At 41.9% G+C, this 20,937-nt stretch overlaps 1 protein-coding gene across 1 annotated transcript in view; it reads left to right on the top strand.

The window, feature by feature from the left end:
- Nucleotides 1-20,937, top strand: part of EIF2AK4 (eukaryotic translation initiation factor 2 alpha kinase 4) — a 271,684-nt gene that overhangs the window by 171,059 nt on the left and 79,688 nt on the right. The window contains exons 25-27 of the mRNA XM_033953235.1: nucleotides 10,717-10,885; nucleotides 15,694-15,810; nucleotides 19,262-19,327. Coding sequence (XP_033809126.1) covers nucleotides 10,717-10,885; nucleotides 15,694-15,810; nucleotides 19,262-19,327 — 352 coding nt within the window. The remainder of the gene's footprint in view (nucleotides 1-10,716; nucleotides 10,886-15,693; nucleotides 15,811-19,261; nucleotides 19,328-20,937) is intronic.

Here is a 20,937-nt window from a genome sequence, read left to right as displayed (position 1 = left end):
ATAGGATCCAATAGTTAAAGAATTTATGCTTCTAACTTAGAGTTATGTTCATAAATTAGCCTCAGTGAAAACTTACTAGGGCTGAGTACAACTGCAACATGCCAATCATTTTGACCATTGTTCTCCATTACTGAGATAATAACACTGACTCCCCATTCACTACCAGATTCGATTTAAGTACCTCTGCATCACACATAAAGCTTTTCACACAAACATTCCATCTTATCTTTGAAATTTAATTATTGCGTATATGCCTACACAATCCCTTCAACCATTAGATGCCCATCGCCTCACTATTCCGCCTCCAACAAAAGCTTACTATGAATCTGCATTCTTTTTCTCTGCCCCAAACTTTGGAACAATCTTCCATGTTCCAAATCTGACATTTCCTGCCTTTAAAAAAACACTTAAGACTAAATTTTTTTTTTGAAGTAGCTTACTCCTAGTATTTTATGTGGTGGGCTTAGTGGGTTCATTTGAGTTCTTTGAACACAGAGTTCTGGGTTTTTTTTTGTTTGTTTATTTGTTTGTTTTTTTGGGGGGTTGAGTGTATGTTTGTGACTTTCCTATTTGATTTTTTTTTAATTCTTTATTCATTTTAAAACTGTCAACAAGTGTAACAAATTACAATCAAATACACTTTAATATCACTTATTAATCTAGCAAAGATTATACATGACACATTTCCTCCCTCTCCCCATTATAATAATATCTTAATTCAAGATGTCATTAAAATAAACCCTCCCTCCCCCCCTATACTTTAATAAACAAAAGAGGAAAAATAAATTATTAATTATAATCAGTCCATACAATATTTTGTTAATGGCTCCCAAACATTAAATTTTTTAAAACATCCTTGCTGAATGGCTAATACTCTTTCCATGGGGTGGGTGGGAAGGGATTATTTTATACTTTAATAAGAACATAAGAACTGCCATCTCCGGATCAGACCCATGGTCCATCGAGTCCGGCGATCCGCACACGCGGAGGCCCAGTCAGATATACACCTGATGTAGTTTTAGTCACCCATATCCCTCTATGCCTCTCATAAGGAGATGTGCATCTAATTTGCCTTTGAATCCCAGCACAGTGGATTCCTTAATAACCTCCTTTGGGAGAGCATTCCAGGCGTCTACCACTCGCTGCGTAAAACAGTACTTCCTGACATTTGTCCCGGACTTGTCCCCCCTTAGCTTCAAACCATGTCCTCTTGTCCGTGTCGCGTTGAACAATGTAAATAATTTATTTTCCTGCTCTATTTTATCGATGCCTTTCAGCATTTTGAACGTCTCGATCATGTCCCCTCGCAGCCTCCTCTTCTCAAGGGAGAACAGTCCCAGTTTCTTGAGTCGTTCCTCATATTCCAAGTTCTCCATACCTCTTATTAACCTCGTTGCTCGTCTCTGCACCCTCTCCAACAGTTTTATATCCTTCTTTAGGTTGGGAGACCAATGTTGGACACAGTATTCCAAGTGTGGTCTGACCATTGCTCTATAAAGCGGCATTATGACTTTCTCCGATCTACTCGTGATTCCTTTCTTTATCATGCCTAACATTCTGTTTGCTTTCTTTGCCGCTGCCGCGCATTGTGCCGACGGCTTCAGGGTCCTATCTATCAGTACACCCAGGTCCTTTTCTTGTTTGCTCTTACCCAGAGTTGCGCCTGACATTCTATACTCGTATTCCTTATTCTTACTACCTAAATGCATTACTTTGCATTTCTCCACGTTGAACTTCATCTGCCATTGCTCTGCCCATTTCTCTAACTGATACAAGTCGCTCTGGAGTTCCTCGCTATCCTCCTGCGATCTGATTGCCCGGCATAGCTTTGTGTCGTCTGCAAACTTAATGATCTCACTGGATATTCCGTCTTCCAGGTCATTGATATAAATATTAAATAGGATTGGCCCAAGCACTGAGCCCTGGGGCACACCACTAGTCACTTTCTCCCAGTCTGAGAACTTCCCATTTATGCCCACTCTCTGCTTTCTGTTTTCCAACCATTTGCCTCTCCACCTTTGTATATCTCCCTCTATTCCATGGCTTTGTAGTTTCCTGAGAAGCCTTTCATGTGGAACTTTGTCGAATGCTTTCTGGAAGTCCAAATATATTATGTCCACCGGCATTCCACTATCAATTTGCTTGTTCACGGTCTCGAAAAATTGAAGTAAATTCGTTAAACATGATTTCCCTTTCCTGAACCCATGTTGACTGGGTTTCATCAAGTCGTGTGTATCTAGGTGCCGGACTATGCTATCCTTGATCAGTGCTTCAATCATCTTTCCAGGGACAGACGTAAGACTCACAGGTCTGTAGTTGCCCGGTTCCCCTCTCGATCCTTTTTTGAAAATTGGCGTGACATTCGCTATCTTCCAGTCCTCTGGTATCTGTCCAGTTCTGATTGTCAGATTGGCAAGTTTTTGCAATAGCTCTCCGATTTCAACCTTCAATTCCTTTAAAACTCTCGGGTGAATTCCATCCGGTCCAGGGGATTTGTCACTTTTAAGTTTGTCGATCTGGTAGTATATCTGGTCCAACTCCACTTCAACTGTGGTGAGGCTGTCTTCTATTACTCCACTAAACACTTTCACTGCTTCTGGTATTTTAGCGGTATCCTCCTCCGTAAAGACGGACGCAAAGAAGGAATTTAGTTTGTCAGCAATTTGTTTATCTTCCTTGATGTACCCTTTTCTTCCCTGGTCGTCCAGGGGTCCCACCGCCTCTTTTGCGGGTTTTTTCCCTTTCACGTATCTAAAGAAGGGTTTGAAGTTTTTGGCTTCTTGCGCTATTTTTTCCTCATAGTCCTTTTTGGCATCCCTCACCGCCTTGTGACATTTCTTTTGATCATCTTTATGTATTTTCCATGCTTCGATTGTTTTCATGTGTTTCCATTTTTTGAAAGAGTCCTTCTTTTCTTTTATGGCTACCCTCACCTGTCTGGTAAGCCATGCCGGTTCTCCCTTACCTTTTGTTCTCCCCTCTTTGGAGATCCTTGGAATGTGGAGATTTTGTGCTTCTGTGATAGTATTTTTCAGTAGGGACCATGCCTGGTCTACCGTTTCAAGTTTGTCCACCTTTTTCTTGAGTCGTTGTTTCACCATGGCTCTCATGCGATCGTATTTGCCCTTTTTAAAGTTAAAGGTTTTGGTTAAGGTTTTGGCACGTTTTCTATTCCCGATGTCAAGCTTAAAGTTGATCACATTGTGATCGCTCGTCCCCAGCGGTACCGTAACTTCTACTTCTTTTGTCGGTCCCGTGAGGCCATTTAGTACCAAGTCCAGGGTGGCGTTGCCTCTTGTCGGCTCTTTTACCATTTGTTCCAGGAAGCAATCCCCTAGCACCTCCAGGAACTTGGCCTCCTTGCCGCAGTTGGAGGATCCTAGTTTCCAGTCTATCCTCGGGAAATTGAAGTCTCCCAATATTATTACATTGCCCGTCTTGCATTCTTGTTTGATTTCCTCTATCATTTCTGAGTCAGTTTCCTCCGCCTGTCCTGGGGGACGATAGTAAAGGCCAATTTTCGTGTCTGCGCTGTTTTGGCCAGGAATCTTGACCCAGAGGGACTCTAGCTTCTCTTTCGTTTCCGTCGTAGCCACTTCAACAGATTCTATTCCTTCCTGAACATATAGGGCAATACCTCCACCTTTCTGCCCTACTCGATCTCTTCTATATAGTTTGTATCCCTGTAGTACGGTGTCCCATTTGTTTTCTTCATTCCACCATGTTTCTGTTATGCCAATGATTTCCAACTTATCATGTCTTGCTATTGTCTCTAGTTCCCCCATTTTGTTTCCTAGACTTCTAGCATTCGTATACATACATTTGAGTTCTCTTCGTGTTACCTTTTTGGACTTTCTACTCTTTGCTGTCCCTACTGTTTCTTTCACGTTATCCCTAACTGCTCCAGTGTTGTCTCCCTTGTTTGCTGTGCGGTCATCCCCTCCTGTGTCTGAGTTGTCCCTTCCTGCCTTGTCTTCCTTATTTGCTGTCAGGTCGTCCCCTCCTGTGTATGAGTAGTAGCCCATGGCTCCTTCATCGGGGCATCCTGTCGTCCGTGCCATCGACTGGTGGTCGACTGTCGGCTTTCCCTTATTTGTTAGTTTAAAGCCTTCTCGATGGCCTTCTTCATGTTGCCTGCCAAAACTCTTGCTCCTTCCTTGTTGAGGTGTAGTCCATCATTTCTGTAGTACTTGCTTTTTCCCCAGAACGCCGTCCAGTTGCGCACAAAGTCAAAGCCTTCTTCTTCGCACCATCGTCTCATCCAGGCGTTAATAGCTTGCAATTCCCCTTGTCTCTTTCCATCCGCTCTTGGTCCTGGGAGGATCTCGGAGAAGGCCACCTTCACCTCCCTGATCTTCAGCTGTCTTCCAAGTGAGCGGAGCTGGCCCTTCATCTTTTCCCTGTCATACTTCCGTCCGCTCACATCATTTGTTCCCACGTGGATGAGCACAGCAGTATCCTCTCCCCTTGTGCTGTCTATGATCCTGGAGATCCTGTTGGCCACGTCCTTCACTCTTGCTCCAGGCAGACAGGTGACGACTCTGTCCTCTCTTCCTCCTGCAGTGTGGCTGTCCACGTGACGTATAATGGAGTCCCCTACGATGATCCCCATCTTCTTTATTCGGGGGTTTCTTGGGGGTCGTAAGTCCACGTCTATGGTATAGGGCCAGTCCTCTTCCTCCAGTGCTACTCTTGAAATTGTTTTCGGCTCTTCAGATGGGGGGACGTCTTCCTGCGTTCTCTCTCTTCCTCCTGGTGTGCGGATGTCTCCTACCTCATCTTCGGTTTTTTCTGTGTTTGCATGGGTGTCTTCTCTCCTCTTTTCCAGGCCTTCTTTCTGGGTATCCTGGGTACAGTTTTCCAGCCCTGGGATCTCTAATGTTTTAAGTAAGATTTTCAAGTGAATTGTTTAAAAATTTTTCTGATTGATTATTATACACTTGTTGTAAGATATGAAAATGAATAAAGATTTACAAAAAAATACTCTTACCATTTTGAAAATATGACACAATGAATTCCACCAAAAACTATAACTTAATCTATCATAATTTTTCCAATTCCTTGTAATATGTTGAATGTCAACTCCTGTCATTATGAGTAAAAGTTTATTATTTTTAACAGATATTTGACTCTTTGCCCTCATAGATGTGCCAAATAATATCATATCATATGAGAGCGCTACCGTATTCTCAAGCAAATTATTAATTTGACCCCCAAATAGATTTCCAAAAACAATATATTAAAGGACAATAAAACAATAAATGATCTACTGTCCCAGCTTCAAGATGACAGTGCCAACATCTATTAGATTTAGGACAATCTAATTTTTGTAAATGCACCGGGGTCCAGAATGCTCTATGTAACAGAAAAAAACAAGTTTGTCTCATAGATGCAGACACTGTACATCTCATCCTCCAAGACCAAATTCGTGGCCATTGAGATGCAGTAATTTGATGCTTAATCTCAATGCTCCAAATGTCCCGAAGACCAGTTTTAGTTTTTTTATTCATAAATCCAGATATCAATTTATACCACTGAGCAGAGTGGTGTCCCAGAAAGTCCACCTGAAAACACAAGAAAGGCAAACTGTACTTATCATTAAGATTTTCCATTCTGGGAACCCTGCCTGAATGGCCTGCTTCAATTGCACGAATTAATCAAACAAAAAAGCAAGGGGCACTCAATAACTGAATAGAAAAACGTTATTAATTTACAAGAGGAGCTCAGCTTTAGCTGGTGTGAAAATCACGAACAAGGGAAAACACCCTGTAATGTGATTCAATATGTCTATCATTGCTCCATCCTGATTTTATATAAAGTTATTTTGAATAATTTTAACATGTCTTCAAAGGAATATATATAAGTTTCTTCAAAATTTCTTGCAATATTTTATAATTCTTTGAAAAAAGTATTTGTATTTAGCTCATTTTCCAAATCACATTGGTAACAAAAGTATTCTCACTGTGGCGGGGTCTGGCGAGATCTTACGTGTTTCACCAATAGGCTTCTTCAGAGAACCCGCTTGAAGATGATTATCATTCAGAAGAAGAGCTGCACACTGAAGAAAAAAGTAAAAAAACCTTTTATTACTTGTTAAATGACACTGGATTTCATACATATTTAAGGTGCTGTTGGTGGATACCTTCTGTAACTCTCTTGACCTCTCCAATTTCCGGTTCAAAATGATGTATCTTTCAGCTGTAGTCCCGGTTTATCAGTGCCTGAACTGTCATTCATTTGTGGAGAAATGCCCATCATTCAATCTCTCGGTTTAACCTGGTGGGTGTTACCGTTTGCCAATGGTATATCCACGATTGCTCTTTCTTTCATAAAAAGGCTGACATGTTTCCCCCCTCTCTTCAGCCTTGTTGCTTCCAAAACTATGAACTTGAGATCATCTAAAGTGTGTGACAGGGTATGCCAATGTTGTGACAAGGGAGCCCCTATATCTCCCCTACGGATCTTGCTAAGATGTTCAATGATCCATACCCTGACAGATCTTGTTGTATGACCAATGTAGAACAATTTGCAATGGCATGTGATTATGTAAACAACTCCCTCTGAAGCACAATTTGTTTAATATTTGAGAATGTGGGTTTTGTGCAATCGCGGGTGCACAATCTCCCGTGTTACTGTAGTATGAGAACACACACTACATCTCCCACATGGATAATGTCCCATAGGGCTTACTTGTTGATCATGATCCCTGCTTAAAAAATGAGAAGAGGTTACGTCCCCTGGAGTAAGCAAAAATAGGTAACTTTGCTAAGCTAGGATGATATTGAAGAATGTGCCAATGAGATTTAACAATTTTCTTAATTTCAAGCGCCATATGAGAATATGGAAGAGTGCATACCATTTTAGACTCGATGGGGCTGTTAGTGCTCTGTAAAAGATGGTCACGCTGAGCATATAAAGCCCTTTTAATAACAGTCCTGGGGTAACCCTTTTCATCAAATCTTGCCCACATATCCTTAGCTTTGTGTTTGTATTCCTCAACAGAACTACCGTACACAGGTGACGCAACCTTAAAAATTGTCCCACTGGTAAATTAGCCCGCAGATGTCTTGGATGGTGACTGTCAAAGTTCAAAAGATTGTTTCTGTCTGTTGTTTGTCGATAAATTGTAGTTTCGAAGTGGCCTTGATAAAGGGATATCCAAATATCTAGGAATGCTATCTCTGTCACACGTGTTTAGCCACTGCAAAAAAAATTTGAATTGTTGTTCAGTACTAGACCACATCAGAAACACATCATCTATATAATGCTTCCAAACTACAATTTCATGATAAAAATTAGATGGATAAAGAAATTGATCTTCAAACTCACTTACATACAAACACGCCACAGAGGGAGCCATAGTAGCCCCCATGGCTGTGCCTTTAATTTGTAAGTAAAATTCTTAATCAAACTGAAAATAGTTTTTTCCTAAAGCTATACATGCTAGCGTAATCAAAAAATCAACTCTTGCTGATGATAAAGATAAACTATCAAGATGCTTACGGATGACCTGAATGGCGGCCTCCTGAGGAATGTTTGTATATAATGATGTGATATCTAAAGTGGCTAGTAACGTTCCCTGAGGGACATTTTCACATGATTGTAAAAAGTTCAACATATCTGTAGTGTCCTTAATATATGATCGCGCTTTAGACACCAAATCTTTTAAATAATAATCCACAAACTCAGATAATGGCTCCAAAACAGAGCCAATTCCAGATACAATAGGACGTCCTGGAGGAGATGTAATACTTTTGTGTATTTTGGGAACAAAATATATTACAGGTATAACAGGATGTTCTTGATAGAGAAATCGAAATTCCCTGTCTGTAATAACCCCTTGCTCTAATACTTGTAGTAACACATGTCGGATGCCCTCAGACAGCTCCGCTGTAGGATTGTGGGGTAACAGTTCATAATATTGAGAGTCATATAATTGACGCATCGCTTCAGCGACATATATGTCTGTGTCTAAAATTACTATGCCGCCACCCTTATCTGCGGGGCGGATGATAATAGACGAATCCGTGGATAAATCATATAAAGATTGTTTCTGTTGCACAGACATATTGCGTTTGCTACGAGCTGGTGTTTACTCCAGTATTCTAATGTCCTGTTCTACCAAATTTTGAAAGACCTATAAATGCGGATCTAAATTACCCGGAGGATTCCATGTAGATGGTCTTTGTAACCCACTTGTTATATTATTTTCCATATATATAAATAAATTGGAGAAATAAACTATAATAATAAATTCACCAACCTTATATAATGTCAAAATAAAGTGAATTGAATAATATATTACTTAATTAAATAAAGTATAATAAAATCTGAATTAGAGTGCTCAGTGTGATATCTTATTCAAAACCAGCAGGTTTATAGAATAAAGATGTATTGTAGCTACATCATTGCACTCACCTACCTACCAACCCTTAAGCACTTATTAAATCTGGACTATTATAGTTGACTTGTACAAATAAAACAATGTAAAAAGTACTTAGCTGAATCCAGATGAAGATGATTGTCAAATGAAAGGTACAAAGTCCAAGATCAATAAACACGTCTTCTCAAGATGGAAATAGAAGTATGCAATAGTAGGTGAGTGCAATGATGTAGCTATAATACATCTTTATTCTATAAACCTGCTGGTTTTGAATAAGATATCACACTGAGCACTCTAATTCAGATTTTATTATACTTTATTTAATTAAGTAATATATTATTCAATTCACTTTATTTTGGTATTATTTTCCATGTCACGATCCATTTATAATTTTGTGATTTATTAAGACCATATTTGTGTTGCAATTGTGAAAATTCCAGCAGTTTACCATTAGAGATAACATCATCTAAAGTACTTATACCTACCTTCATCCAATATTTCCAGATGACCTTGAATCCACCAATTTTATTCTTGGAGTTTAGCCATATGGTCTTTCCTATTTGATTTTATGCAGTTCCTTTCATCCTTCTATTGAATTTTTAGTATGTGCACTGCCTTGACCACTGGAAAGGTGGTATAGTAAACCTTTTAAATAAACATAACTATACATTAAGAATTTCACTAAACTTCTAAATTTAGGAGCATAAAAGTGGATGGCACCTGCAGCAGATATAGGGCAGGGAAAAATTACTACTACTACCACTACTTATTTCTTTACTGCTGTTAGACATGCGTAGTGCTGTTCATCAACATGCCTTCTACTGCCCTGATGTACTCTGGCACGTCCCTGATGACATCATCAGAGACGCGGCAGAGCAAATCAGGGCAGTAGAAGGGCCTGAAGCAGCGTGTGAAGACTGCTGCACATGCTGCTTAAATCGCCAGGTTTGTAGTCGGGCCCGCGAGAAGGGAAGTGGGGGGATGGCAAAGGACTCGGGTTCCGGGCAGCGGAAAGTTTCTGGGCTCCTCGGTGGGGGCGCTGAGCGGTCGCGATCCCTCTCCTCCCAGACCCCCCACCTCCCCCACCCGCTGGAGGAACGGAGATCGGTGGCTGGTTGCGGTCCCGGCTTGTGGAGGCGATCGGCGGCTGGTGACGTATAAGCGCGCATGCGCACTCCTGCGACCACAGACCTACTGATCACGGAAGCACGCATGCGCGGCTAGCCTTTTATTATATAGGATTGGTGTCACTATGAGGTAATTATCAATTATGCGCGTAAGTGCTAGGCACTATTCTGTAACATATGGGCTATATCGTTTACCGGGTAGACATAAAGAGGGCATGAGTATGGGCAGGTCGTGGATATGTTTCTGGAATTCCACTCTGGTTCTATGTTTCTGGAATATGCATATAGAATACTGCAGTTTAAGTTATGCGCACTTCAGGGTACAATTCAGTGCCAACAATTACAACTGCCATTCACTTGACATAACTGGTACCTGACTTTAAGCATGCCAGTGCTGACTTACTCTAGTATTTTATAATGCCATCATTATCATGACCTGGATAATTGCTCTTTTTCTTTGATTAATTAGAGTAGCTGTGCTTGGTCTTATGTGAATGTATCCTGTGCCAGATTGACCAAGGGTTCTGTATGTTGTTCTGTCAGCTAGGCAGCGAGGACCATGCATGGGTATGTATGTAAGAAGAATCAGACCCAGCAGTAGTCCTTAGTCCTTGGCGCTAAATGACAGTTCTTTTAGGTTGTTATGATGCTATTGTCTTTCTGCTTCAATTAATGAATCATATTGTATATACTTCTCCATCCGTATTCGCGGTTTCAGCATTCACGGTTTCGATTATTTATGGTTTTTAGCTTGCTGACTCCTTCCCCCCTCCCCAATTACATCAGCTTGCATAGAGAAATCTCTGATTCCAAGCGTTTACAGAGAAAATAGCTGATTCCCAGCACTTTCTTCACTGTGTTTTGCCTCTCCTTCAGGAACAGGCCAGGTCTCCCACCATGTTATTCGCGGTTTCACCATATTCACGAAGGTTTTTAATAGAAAACAGCGAATAACATAAGAAAAAGTTATTCACAGTTTTTCTGTATTCGCGGGTCTGTTAATCCCCTATCACAGCAAATACGGAGGGAGAAGTGTATTAGTTTTACAGGCTAATACCTTGTCTTTGTAATTTAATTTGTCAATTTAGGCTGATCTGTAATTTAAGTTGTTGCTGCACTGCATTATAAACATCTTGCCAGAAAACTTTGATCATATAATTATAGTAATATCAGATCTCACCATCATTATTCTGATCCTCTCTTTAGGTATTGCATTGAGAGAGTGTTTAGATCAAGGAGATTAGACAGAAATCATCCCAAAGAACTTCTAGAATGTGCATTTGATATCATCACTTCAAGTACCAACAGTCTTCTGCCTATGGCGGAAATCATTTACAGCATCACTGAGATCATCCAGGAGTTTCCAGTGCTGCAGGTGCCACCTATTATCTTTTATATACAAAGATGTTAGAGGTCAAGATTGTTAGGATCTGAGCATCTATGAAGCAAACGTGGACAATAAAGTAGTTACTCAGTTTCAGGATTAATAAATTCAAAGTAGTACTCCTGAACAAAACAATTCAAACTTTTTATATACAAAAATGAGCCCAGGTTTGACTTTTACCACTCATAAATGTCATGAGGTCGCTGTGGATAGTTTTCTAAAAACATTGACCTAAAATGCACATATGAAATATGTGTGTTTCTTATCATTCTACTAGACCAATCCAGACCAGTGGGTTGAAGACAGATGAGAGGCAGAGAAATTTGAATATTCCAGTTATATTGCCTCACAAGGAATGATGCAGCTTGGATCATTTCAATATTTCTCTGCTTCCAACGGGTGATGTAAGTCAGACTGGTGTGGCAGGATAGGCCTGACTCCCTAGCCCACAGTTTGTGGACTCCTTTTCCTAGTTAAGCTCAGAGTGCTTTTGTTCTCCTTAGCCCTGAGCTTAGCTTAGGAGCTTTCTTCAGGTGCTAGGGACACTGCCAGCGAGGTAGGTGTCTTCTTGTCCTTCTCCTGAGCTTTCTTATCTCCATGTGCTCTCTTAATAAAGGATAAAAGAAAGGAAGGGAAAAAAGTGAGCAAATCCTTTAAAAATAATGAAGGGAAGAAGAGGAAGCAGTGCAGGCCACGACACAGTGCAAAACCATGGAAGAGCAGGGCAGCTCTATGAACCTGGGTGGGAACAGATTCCCGGACTGGTGTCTTCTTTCATATTCACTGTAGTCGCATTGCTGGCTATGTGGGGGAGTGCGGGAGCTGGTGCATGAATACTGCAGCCAGTTCTTGCTTTCCCTGGTATGATGGGAATAGTGTAGTTTTGGGCTGCACGGTTGCAGGGAACCATGAGCACCAATAGAGGAGTTAATCTGCGAGCTCCCACCTGCTAGAGTTTCAGGTGGCTGACATGAGCGAGGAGCCAATTTTGGCAGGAATGGCAGCCATCTAGCCTCATGACTCCCGTGCTCTCACTGTCAGGACATTAGGTGACTCCCTCAACAGGAGAGGGGATTATTTACCTCTGAGTGGGATCAAGGATCTGGGGAAAGGTGCTCCTGGTGTATTAGTAGCAGTATGCCTGAAAGGGGGGGTGCCTTATAATTGTCCACCTCCTCATGAGAGAGGAGTATTTAGGGCTCTGGAAGATGAGGATTATCTTCCTTGGAGGGAGGTCACCCAAAGATGAGGACAAGGCCCTAGTGGTAAGGCTCTTTAGAAGAGAGAAACTACCTTCTCTTATCAACAGGTATTGGAGGCACTGCTTATTCCTGTGGTGATGCTGCCAGAGGTTACTGACAGAGGTTACTCTAATCCTGAAAGGCATCCAAAAGCCTCCCAAGGTCTTGCAGAATGGGAAGCCACTGATTTGATGATTTGGGAAGATTTAAGAACGCCTTTTTCAAGTGATGATTTTCATTAGATAAGGATTTGAAGAAGCTAGTCAAAGATAGGAAGAGTCAAGGCCTTACTGTCTGCTGGAGGATAAGGCATGCCCTTTTAAATCAGTTGGTCTAGGTTTTATGTGAAGGACTGGGACTATAGGCAAAGCTATAAGGGTTCCTCCTTAGCAGCGGGAGCAAAGTTTCAACGAATCAGCCCTTTGGCATAGCGCTGCCTGATTTGCCAGTTAGAATGGATTCAGCGATTCAGTGACCAACAGCCCCACCCCAGAATAGGATTTACCCATTCAGTGACCAACAGCCCCATTCCAGCGAGACCTGACATACTTTCAGGCCTCCTAAATCAGCAGCAGCAGTGGCGGCAGAGGCAGCACTCTGCACAGGCTGCTGGTGGCCTCTGCCACATCACTGATGATGCGGCAGAGGGAAGCCCTGGTGGGGCAAGCCACAAGCAGCCTGTTCAGAGCACTGCCTCTGCCGGCCAGCCACCTACACCCTTGGAAGGCCTGAAGTTACGTTAGATCTCACAATGGGGTGGGGGGGTCAGTCGGTAGGTGCTGAACAGGGGCATAGGAGGGATGGAAAGACGCTGCACAGGAGGTTGGGAGGAAGGGATGGAAAACTGCTGCTCAGAGGGGGAGAGAGAAGAATTATTGGACATGGAGTGGAGGAGAGGAAGGGAGAGATGCAACAAAGAGGTAGAAATGGATGAGATGGAGAAATCCTGAATATGGTGGAGGGGGTGGGAGACATGCCAGGAGAAGAGAGAGGGAGAAATGGTGCATGGGGAGGGAAAGAAATGTTGCCCATGATAATGGAGAGGAGGAAGGGAGAAATGCTGCATGGAGGGGAATAGAGAGGTTTGACCCAGGGCACAAGGCAGGGAGAGAAAGAGAGAGAGATGGTAGACAGTGGAAAAGAAACAAATGTTGGATATGGCAGTGGAAAGGAAGGTACAAAGATGGATGGTGAGCACGGAGAAAGAAGAAAACATCAAATGGGTAGGAGACCCTACCAAGTGACTTAACAGAAGACAAACAGAAACCAGAGTCTGGGACCAACATGATTTGAATAATAAAATGATGAGACAACAAAAGTAGAAAAAATAATTTTATTTTCTATTTTGTGATTACAATATGTCAGATTTGAAATGTGTATCCTGCCAGAGTTGGAGTTAAACAGCGAGCGTGATCTAGAACAGTGGTTCCCAACCCTGTCCTAGAGGACCACCAGGCCAGTTGGGTTTTCAGGATAGCCCTAATGAGTATGCATGGAGCAGATTTGCACGCTGACACCTCCATTATATGCAGATCTCTCTCATGCATATTCATTAGGGCTATCCTGAAAACCCGACTGTCCTGGTGGTCCTCCAGGAGAGGGTTGAGAACTACTGATCTAGAACCTAACAAAGATAGGAAAAGCCTGTTTTGTTTATTTTGTTTACAGCAAAGCACCTTCATGGGGTTGGAGAGGGAAAGGGGGGGGGGAAGAGGCTAAAAATAAACCCACCAAGACATTTGAAAAAATGTCCGATTGGGCAAAAAAATCAGAAAATTTTTCTCTGAATCATGCAGCACTATTTTGAAGGGGCACCGAGAGGCATGGATAGCATTCCTTCCTTCTCTGTCACCCTCATTGTTAAAGATCTCCAGTGAGGGAATATGTGTGAGAAGGGGAAGAATTTATCTTTGAGGGTGATCAAATGTTAATCCTCCTAATCTGACTATTATGCACTACTTTACTTAAAAAGAATGTAAAATATATGCACAACCTTTTGCCAAATTTGATGTAGCCCATGGAGGGAAAAACCGAAACATGGCACAGTGCAAGTAGGTGAAGAGTTCCTGAAAGTACTTTTTCAGTAATGAACACATGGGATCTGTGGGACTTTATGCAGAGAATAAGCAAATGCTTTTTCTCATAATGGATACCAAAAATTCCTATGAAAGATTCAGCATATGATGAAACCCAATGAAAGATATATAGGTATATAAAATGTTCTGCGACAGACTATAAATCATGGAAACAAAGCCACACTGGAAAACGCTATACTGGGCACCTAAATTCATCAAACTAGTTAGTACGTAACTGGTCTTAGCTCACTGATGGTCAGCTAAGGTCTAAAAAATGTTTCATGAGTAGGTAAAGGAAGACAATTGCACTCGTAAAATCAGATTCAAAGGCAAAGCTTGGTTCAACAGAATAATGGGAATATATTTAAAAAAAGGAAACAGGTGGAAGATATCATCGCACAGACAGAATTGCTTTTCCCTTCAATTCTCTGAGCACTCTCAAACTAAAGGAAATTCTGAACAAAGGACATTTTCTGTTCCATATTGACTAAGCCTATTTCCCATACGAACCAAGTTTACAGTAGGCCTTGTAGTCCTCAATGCTGAGCCTTTTATGGAAATGTTACAAATCTTTTTCCATGTAAACAGTATTCTGACTTGTTGATCTGTAACCAGCTTAGATATGGCCACGTTTGATTTTATTAAGGTTTGCTGCTGTCTTTCGGCAGCAGAAATGTTTCTCGTTATTGTTGGCCTAGTGATTTATCTCTGCAAGTATAGAAATAATTACATCAATTTTATTATATACTTTTCTCAAGTTTTACTTCTAATTCTTAGCAGCTGGGTCCAAAATGTCAGCAACCAGAATCGGATTGGTTCTAACACGAAACTCTTTGTTTCTGTCTGTTTTCTTGTTGTTCAGCTGCTTGCTGTGTTCTATGCCTTTTTTTTATTTTATATTTTTGTAATTTAGTCTCATCTTTTTGATGTAAAAATTATCCATACACACACACTTTGCTGGTAGAACTTTGTTCTTGGTTAACTTTAGTTTTGCAATTCTTTGAAAAGGAATGAAAGCATGATGAGCAAGGGGCACACATGAAGCACATCGGCAGGCCCTGCATCACATGGTCACCTGCATTTCATTATGTTAAAGCAGTATGTCACGAACTTTTTAAGCTGTGGCATACTAATCTTGGGAGGGGGTGCTGCAGATGGAGAAGGAGGAGAGGCACCGGCGCATCTTGTAAGCCGTCAGCCGGCGCCTCTCCTCCTCACCGGCATTTCGCAGCACACCTGGAATCTGCCGGGGCACACAGTTTGTGATACACTGTGTTAAAGGAACATCTTTTGGTTTTGGATATGTGTTGTGTTAATTTACTGACTTGAGTTAAATGGAATGTGTCTTTATTCTTAGCATTATTTCTCATTATTTAGCAAATTTGTTAAAATCTTCTAAGCTCTTATTTCACTTTGGCATTTTTTCCAATGTGTTTTTTTATCCTTACAATTCTATTAAGACCATTGTTCTGTCTTCCTGTAGGAGCGGAATTACAACATATACCTAAATCATACATCCCTGCTAAAAGCCATCTTGTTACATTGTGGTGTACCAGAAGATAAACTCACACAGACATATAACTTTCTGTATGATGCAATGGTATGTAATACACTTGTATAATAAAACACAATGAGTGTAGACATCAAGAACAAGATCAATACTTTTATTTTACATGCAAGGTTATTCTTATGGAACAGGTATAATTCATTCAGGAAATTTTGGAGAATCTGTTATAAAGGCATAAAGGAACTTATACAAGGGTCAATTGGAATATTTCCAGCCTAATCAAGAAAACATTTTTTGGGGGAAAATGAAATTTATGTCTTAATATAATCTCCTTTTAACTCAACATTTGCTCCAATGTTTTTCCAGACCTTTCATGCTTTTAGTTAAATATGAAATTCCTAACCTGGAAAAATAGGTGAGACCACAGAATCCGAAGAAAATTTCTTCCCAGACAGGCATCAGGTTCAGAAACAAAGAAGTTGCATGGGACTAAATCCAAAGAGTACAGTGGATGGGGAATTAATTCAAACTGCAATTTATGCAATTTCACCATCGTGATTGTTGATGTGAGCCAGTTCATTGTCCAGGTGGAAGGGAAGAGAACTTTCCTATTGGACAAATAAGGACGTTTAGTCCTGATTTTGGCATTTAGATGTTATAATAAGCCAGCATAGTATTCGCCATTAATGGTTTTTCCCTTTTCCAGATAGTCAATAAAAATTATCCCATGGAAATCTTAAAAGTTCACAATATACCTATGAAAAGACAATTGTTATTTAAAGAACTCCAGTGGCAGGCTAATGTTATTTTCATCCAGGAAACTCATCTTCTTCCTACACATGAACATCTCTTGTCTCATTCTAAGTTTCCTTTTATCTACTTAGCCTCTAATGGAGCTAATAAAAAATTGAGGGGGATGGGGATCCTCTTAGCAGGCTCTCTGCCTCTTCTGATTAAGCATGTCCTTAGAGACCCAGATGGCTGCTATATTCAATTAAAGATGCAATGTAGTGGGCTTGCTTAATGTATATGCTCCAAATGAACAGCAAGGAGAGTATTTTTAAAAAGCTAGAGGACTTACTACAAAGATATATGAAAGGTATACTTTTGATTGGAGGTGATTTTAACTTAACACCTAATCCACTCCTTGATAATACAGCCCTGACTGTACTATACGCTCAGAAAGGGAAAAAGCAACTCTGGACCTTGATGGGCAAGATCTATGCTGACATTCTCATCCCACTGACCGAGATTACACTTATTCGCACTTGCGTAATACCTACTTTCGTATCGACCTTTGATGGGGGACACATTGCTCCTTCATCAGATGTTGGGATATAGCATCTTATCAAGTGTCCTATATGATCATGGCCCCCCTCTTGGTTATTTTTCAGGGTACACCTAAACATCAGCTGAGGTTCTTTTGGCGATTTCCTGATCTTAACTAGTTGAGCCTGCTCACTTGGAGGCTATAGTTCAGGAAATCTAGAATTATTTTGAGTTTAATGATAGAGATGATATTAAGCACTTATTGCTGTGGGAGACCCTAAAGGCGGGGATGCATTGTAAGATTATTTCTTTACATGCTCATTGTTCTAAATCTATCAAACACAGGGGGCAGGATATTAGAAATCTCTGCTGCATTGGCCTTACTTACCAACTAGAGTTGCCATCGAGGCCCATTCAGATTTAACTTGCCATAATCAGGACATAGAATGTAGAAGCCCTGCCCAGCACTGGCCCTAACTTCCCAACTACTGCATTTTCTGCTTAAGCACTGCTACATTTTGATTCTATCCCTTTTCTGTATAAGGATCCTTCGTATTTATTCCAAGTTGACCTCCCTGCAATGTTATGGACAGGGTATGGGTGGGGCTAAGGTAGGTCTTGAACATAGACTGGCTGAAAGGCCCAAAAGTGGGCACAGTCATCTGTCTGAAATAAATTAGTTTTGATGGAAATGATGCAACTTATGCTATTTAGATTCCTTTATCACTAATAATAAAACCCTAGAGCGCGCATGCGCTCTTGAAAATTCATGATTCCTGGCGCCGTGAGGTGTGCTTCTGTGGCAGTATTCTATTTCACACCTCACGGCGCTTGCAGGGGCTGGAGGCGCGTGTGCGGAGGCTGAAGGCGTGCGACTGTACTCTCTCCAAACCTCCCGGCTCCAGCGGCGTAGGCAGCACCAGTGGTGGACAGCAGCCCCGCTCCGGCCGTTGACCCTCCACAAAACTCCCAGCTCCAGCAGCGTAGGCAGCACTATAAACGCACTGCTTCGCGCCCTACTACCGATTTCCTCTGCCGCGTCTCTGATGACATCATCGGAGACAGACGCGGCAGAGGAAATCGGCAGTAGAAGGCCGTGAAGCAGCGTGTTTAAAGTGCTGCCTACGCGGCTGGAGCCCGGAGGTTTGTCAGTGGTGGGAGGGTCAGGAGCAGGCCAGATCGAGCAGGACAACGGCAGTAAAAGAAGGGGAAGGGGCTGAACGGAGCAGGGAAGGGTAAGGGAAGAGAAGGTAAGAGAAGGGAAAGGGGGGTGGGGGAAAATGCTGCTACTGCTTCTGCACAGGAAAGGGGGGGATAGGAGAGAAATGCTGTTGCTGCTGCATAGGGAAGTGGGATGGAAATGCTGCTGCACAGGGAAATGGGGAAAAATGACAGACAGACAGCGGAAGGGAGGGAGGGAGACAGAAAGAAAGAAAGACACACAGTGGCAGAGAGAGGGACAGAAAGAGAAAGGGGGCCAGAGAGAGAGAATCAGCGGGAGAGGGAAAGGGGGCTGCTTTGGGGGGAGGGGTGTGCTTGGGGCAAACAGCTTTGCTCTGGGGGGGAAGACAGAAGGGGCCATGGAGAGACAGGGAGAGGGAAAGGGGGCTGCTTTGGGGGGAGGGGTGTTCTGGGGGGAGACAGAAAGGGGCCATGGAGAGCTAGGGAGAGGGAAAGGGCTGCTTTGGGGGGAGGTGTGCTGTGGACAGACAGCTTTGCTCTGGGGGGGAAGACAGAAGAGGGCCATGGAGAGACATTTGGGGGGGAGGTGTTTGCTGGGGGCAGACAGCTTTGCTCGGGGGGGGAGGGGGAGACAGAAGGATACATACAGCGGCCAAGGAGAGAGAGATAAAGAAAGACAGACACATCTATTCTAGCACCTGTTAATGTAACGGGCTTAAAGACTAGTGTTTTTATAAAATAATATACTGTTAATGTTAAGTGCTTACTTGCCCTCTTAAACTGGGCACCCTGTTAGAAATTGCCTTCTAAGGGCCTAGGTTTGCTTGCCTTAGCTTCACTCTGTACAGGTTATTAGCTCAACTTTATCTGCTATGGCAGATTTAGGTTATTTGTCTCATCACCCAACAGACAGTTTTACATTATTTTAGAACTGATACTGTCTCTCCTGAACCACTTTGATGTTGGACTGCCTGCTGACGAGAAAACAAAAACTTGAGAAATATGTGCATAGAGTACCAGCTCAAGATTTCAAAGCTAGCTCTGCACAGTGCAGCCCAGTCCTTTAAACTGACCCTTATTTGTTTTACTTTAGACTGAGAAACTAACAAGAAGAGAGGTAGAAGCCAAGCTCTGCAATCTACCACTTTCCTCAAACAATGTAAGTTTCATTTCATTATGATTGCTTAATTATATAACAACATAACTATGCCTATAATTATAATGTTACAGAATTATTGCATTTCATATTGTGAGCCCATAAGGGAGAAAGAGTACTGTATATACTCAAATATAAACTAAGATTTTGGGGCCAAAAAAATGGCCTAAACGGGGGTCTTGGATTATATTAGAGTTATCCCCAGATGTGCACCTCTACCTCACTCCCATCCACCAGAGTTGTGAATGAAACAGTACATACTAGCATGTATAATAACTTCAGGTGTTGTGACCAGTCCTGTTAGAGCAGCAAGCAGGTTCCTGGAGTAGCCTAGTGGTGGGTACAGTGGACTATGGAGTTGGGGACCTAGGCCCTTATCCTATTCTAACTAGTACACCTTAAGGCATTGTCGCTGCGTCTAAAGCAATAAACTTCAAATCCAATATTCTAGGATGTTTCTAAGCCAATGAGTTACTTCTGGTGCATCCACCTTATTCAAGTTTATATTGCTTAAATGTTCTGCTATTCAAATTTTTATTTTTTTTGTTGGATTTGACTTATATAAAATAAATCACAAGAATATTTGATGCAGTATATAACCTGAGCTATATCAAATAAAATAACCGTTGAGTAGATGAACAAAGCATATAATCTGTTTCAGCCACATAAGCACAATACAGTAGATGCAGAGACCACATTTTTTTATGCCTTTCAATTGAATTGGAGAAGCGGCATGATCTGATAAGTATGATTGTGTCAACAAGTTCCCCAGGTTTCTTCCATGTTTGATATGCAAATTGGGAGGGATAGATTCATGAAATACTGTGACCAGCCAGATATTCTACCTGTTCAGGTCCCTGTTAGGACAGAGGAGAAAGGAAAAGAAAAGAAATCCTGGAGAGGAATTGGGAAGGGACAGGTAGTTCCTGAACATAATAATAACACTGTCCACCGGGGGAGCCCAAGAGGCCCTTGGAACACTGCCAGGGCTGACAAAGCAGGGCGTTTCCCCAAGGTACTTAAACCTGTGTGTAAGAACAGAGAGGGAAGCCAGCTAGGGAGGAGGTTTAAACCTTTCCTCCCTAAAGAGTCCTCTCAGCCAAGCAGGAGCAATGGCCCCGTTCCAATGGAGGTGCTAGAGGAAGGTCAGGTTGAAGATCCTGTGTTCCCTGGAGAGTTACCTATGGAATTGGAGGAAGGTTGGTCAGAATTTGCTCCTCAAGACACTGAAGCAATGCAGGTGGACTTTGCCTCCATTTCTAAACAGTGAGTGTGATTTTTGGATGCTGGACTGTTTAGAGAATGTTTTTTCTTTTTGTGCTTGCTATTTTGTTTGCAAGTTTGGGGAGTGATTAATGGGGAGGGGTTTTGCTGTTATCCTGGGTGGGAATTGTGAGAGTCAAACTATTGACTGTCTGTGTGCAAAACCTATCACTCCCTGGTTTTTCCTGGCAATATATGGAACTAGCCAGAGGCTTGTAGAAACTGTGGCACTTCTGGGAGGTGAAGATAAATGCCTAAGACTGGATTGTTGTTTTGTTTTTTTTGTTGTTTGATTTTGAAAATTGCCTGCTTTAGTAGCAGGCTGGGTTTGGATTGAGTTGGACTACAAA

This window comes from Geotrypetes seraphini, chromosome 7, assembly GCF_902459505.1.
Source record: "Geotrypetes seraphini chromosome 7, aGeoSer1.1, whole genome shotgun sequence".
Lineage (NCBI taxonomy): Eukaryota > Metazoa > Chordata > Amphibia > Gymnophiona > Dermophiidae > Geotrypetes > Geotrypetes seraphini.
Note: the sequence above shows the minus strand (reverse complement) of the source record. Positions and strands in the feature narration are given on the sequence as shown.